Here is a 2,852-nt window from a genome sequence, read left to right on the forward strand (position 1 = left end):
CCTCATGTAAAACTGAACCTTATTGTGCGTCCTCATGTAAAACTGAACCTTATTGTGCGTCCTCATGTAAAACTTGATTTTATTGAAGACAGCTTTTATGTGCGGAAACATCTGTTAGCTGAGTTCTTTCACAGATCTTAAAATATAACGTTGATAAAGGGAAACATCGGCTCATGTAGATACGTAGATCTTGAAAGTAGAGTTGTTAAAAACTTGAAAATAGCGTTGATAACTGAACCAATTGTTGGTTATTTTAAGATCTGTGCAAGAACTCAGCTAACAGATGTTTCTGTATATCAAAATGATAATTGAATGTTAACTTTAGTAGCCACTTGAGTATATTGTAACCTACTTGAAATTAAGAACGTATTAGCCACATAGCGAAAGATGTTTTTGATGCTGGCCCCAACAGACATAGAACCAATAGTAATAATTCTTTAATAACTGCTTATACAGTCTGTAAAACAATGTGCAACAGTAGCCCATGTTGTACTTTAGAGAACTGGATGAAAATTATTGGTTTTGTCTCCTCTATAGGAAACGTTAAAACAATTAACAATTTACACGTTAAAACTCTTACTACTATTATAACAGAATACAATTTCAAAAGCTAACATTTTAGAGAAATTACAACATTTTATTACTGAAAGTATTAAAACACTAACTAATTGTTATAATTAAACATACTGAAAACATGGATTTACAACTGTAGGATGTATAACCTCATTAATAACGTAAGCAAACGTGAGAAGTGAATTCCATTTTGGTCACTAAGATGTAATTGATCTGTTTAACAAGTCATATTAAATAATCTGTAATTGGCTGACAAGCTCTTTGCCGTTAGATTTAACAATGTCAGAAAGTTCTTTAATTACTTGAGAATATGAAAACAGAATATTTAATAAACTAGTAACAAATAACACTACTATTATTCATTTAAAAACTGTTATTCAATAATAGTAAAAAAGCCTGTACCTTCATTACTGGTGTTGGTTGAGAAGTGCTGATAGTAAGATGGTTAAGGGGGTTCTGATGTGCAGAGTTTTGAGGGATAGCACTAGCTAACATGGTGTTGTGTGTCATGCCACTTGTTGAAACACCACTGGTAGGCATGCGCAGTGATCCAGGACTGTTCAGAGTCATGTGAGGACCATTCATGACTCCTCCGTCAAGTTGTTGCTGTGTTTGGTAAGAATGCTGTAACTGAGACTGGGTAAACTTGGGTGGATGATTCGGTTGTTGCTGCTGCAGGTGTATTGGTATACTGTTTGTTGTAATGGTGTCCAACAACTTTCCCTGGGGGGTTACTAGTCCACTTTTATTGACCCCTGAAACCATACTCCCCGCTGGATTAATACCAATCGACATATTCGACCCACTGCTCAACAGCGTGTTTGGTAAAGCTGTTACGTTCACAGAGCTCATGGTGTGATTGTGAACCACACTAGACACCGGAGTCCCTGCTCTACTACCAATTATACCAGGAGAGGACATGTTTGAATGAGGACTCTGTACATGTAACACATTAGGATTAGAAATTGTGTGGTTGCTAGATATTCCTGTATGACTCTTGGAACTCAGAAGTGCACCATGGCTCACCACTGCCTTGTTTTGTAGTAGATGGGACAACTGCTGTGGTCTAACACCAATATCTCCCTGGTTCAGTGGTGAGTCGAGAGCACCGTTCTGCATGTTTTGACCGGAGCGAGAGCTGGATGGCAACTGATAAGTCTGATCAGAACCCATATTTGAAGCATCCAACTCTTCTGGAAGTTCCTTCTCCAAATCCCACAGGTTTCCCAAATTGAAATCTGGAAAAAAATATATATACTTATATATAAAAATTAAATAACTTCACTAATTTAAAGAAAAGTGTGCAATAATCAACTTATCTATACCTCTAATGATAGCATCTTTATAAAAATCAAGGCCTAAAAATAAGAGATGCATATATAAGACAAGTAAAGCTAAGATACAAGCTAAAATCTGAATGTTTAGTATTAGGAAGCTGACTGTAGGCAAAATTTGACAAAATGGACATTCAAAGAAAGATCCTAAAAGATAGCGTACACCTTCTGAACATGACACAACAAAATAAAATACCAACAGTTTACACAACCTTCATTTAAGAGGGAGTACTGGAAAACACAGTAATTATTAATCAATATAACCTTACTGGCTCAGCAGTAAGCAATCACTAAAAACCAGGTTTTAATACACATAGTAGGCACAGCACAGATAGCCCATTGTGTAGCTTAACAAAAAACAATATGACATGCATTTTCAATGATAATCTTAATTATGTAAATATAATAGGACTGTCCGTTGTCTGTCCATGTGGAGGTACATACAAATTTTCAGTTTTGCATTTGTACCCCCACTTTACCCCCTGCTGATGGATCTTCATCAACTTTAGCATAAAGATGTGTTGGATCCATGTGGAGATACATGCCAACTTGTGGTTTTGCAGTCTTTATGGGCATTTTTTACAATTACATATAACGAAAGCAACTTTTCATGTCCTTTCGATTATCATGAATTTACATAACTTTCGTCCAGTGGACGGGTACTCCAACTATTTATCAATAACGAAAGATAATATCATTTTAAATGTATCAATAATTATTTTAATAACACAAATGATTGTAACAATTGAATATATTTCAAAGAAAAGAAAGTGTGTACAGTAGTCTTGATGTTAATTTTTATTGTGAAAAATACTATTTTTGAATTAAAAAACAATACAAAAGTTTCATCATCATAATAATGAGAATTTTTATCTTAATTTTAGGTGTTTATGTTTTAAGATGTTGTCTATTAACATTTAGATAATAATATCTAATGAATTTTTA

At 34.4% G+C, this 2,852-nt stretch overlaps 1 protein-coding gene across 1 annotated transcript in view; it reads right to left on the reverse strand.

Moving 5' to 3' along the window:
• LOC106475931 (CREB-binding protein-like) overlaps window positions 1–2,852 on the reverse strand; it is a gene marked incomplete at its 3' end in the record, with an annotated part of 19,816 nt that overhangs the window by 7,553 nt on the left and 9,411 nt on the right. Inside the window, exon 2 of the mRNA XM_013936607.2 lies at window positions 976–1,811. Within this exon, the coding sequence (XP_013792061.2) occupies window positions 976–1,811 (836 nt within the window). The remainder of the gene's footprint in view (window positions 1–975; window positions 1,812–2,852) is intronic.

Source organism: Limulus polyphemus, unplaced genomic scaffold, assembly GCF_000517525.1.
Source record: "Limulus polyphemus unplaced genomic scaffold, Limulus_polyphemus-2.1.2 Scaffold9460, whole genome shotgun sequence".
Lineage (NCBI taxonomy): Eukaryota > Metazoa > Arthropoda > Merostomata > Xiphosura > Limulidae > Limulus > Limulus polyphemus.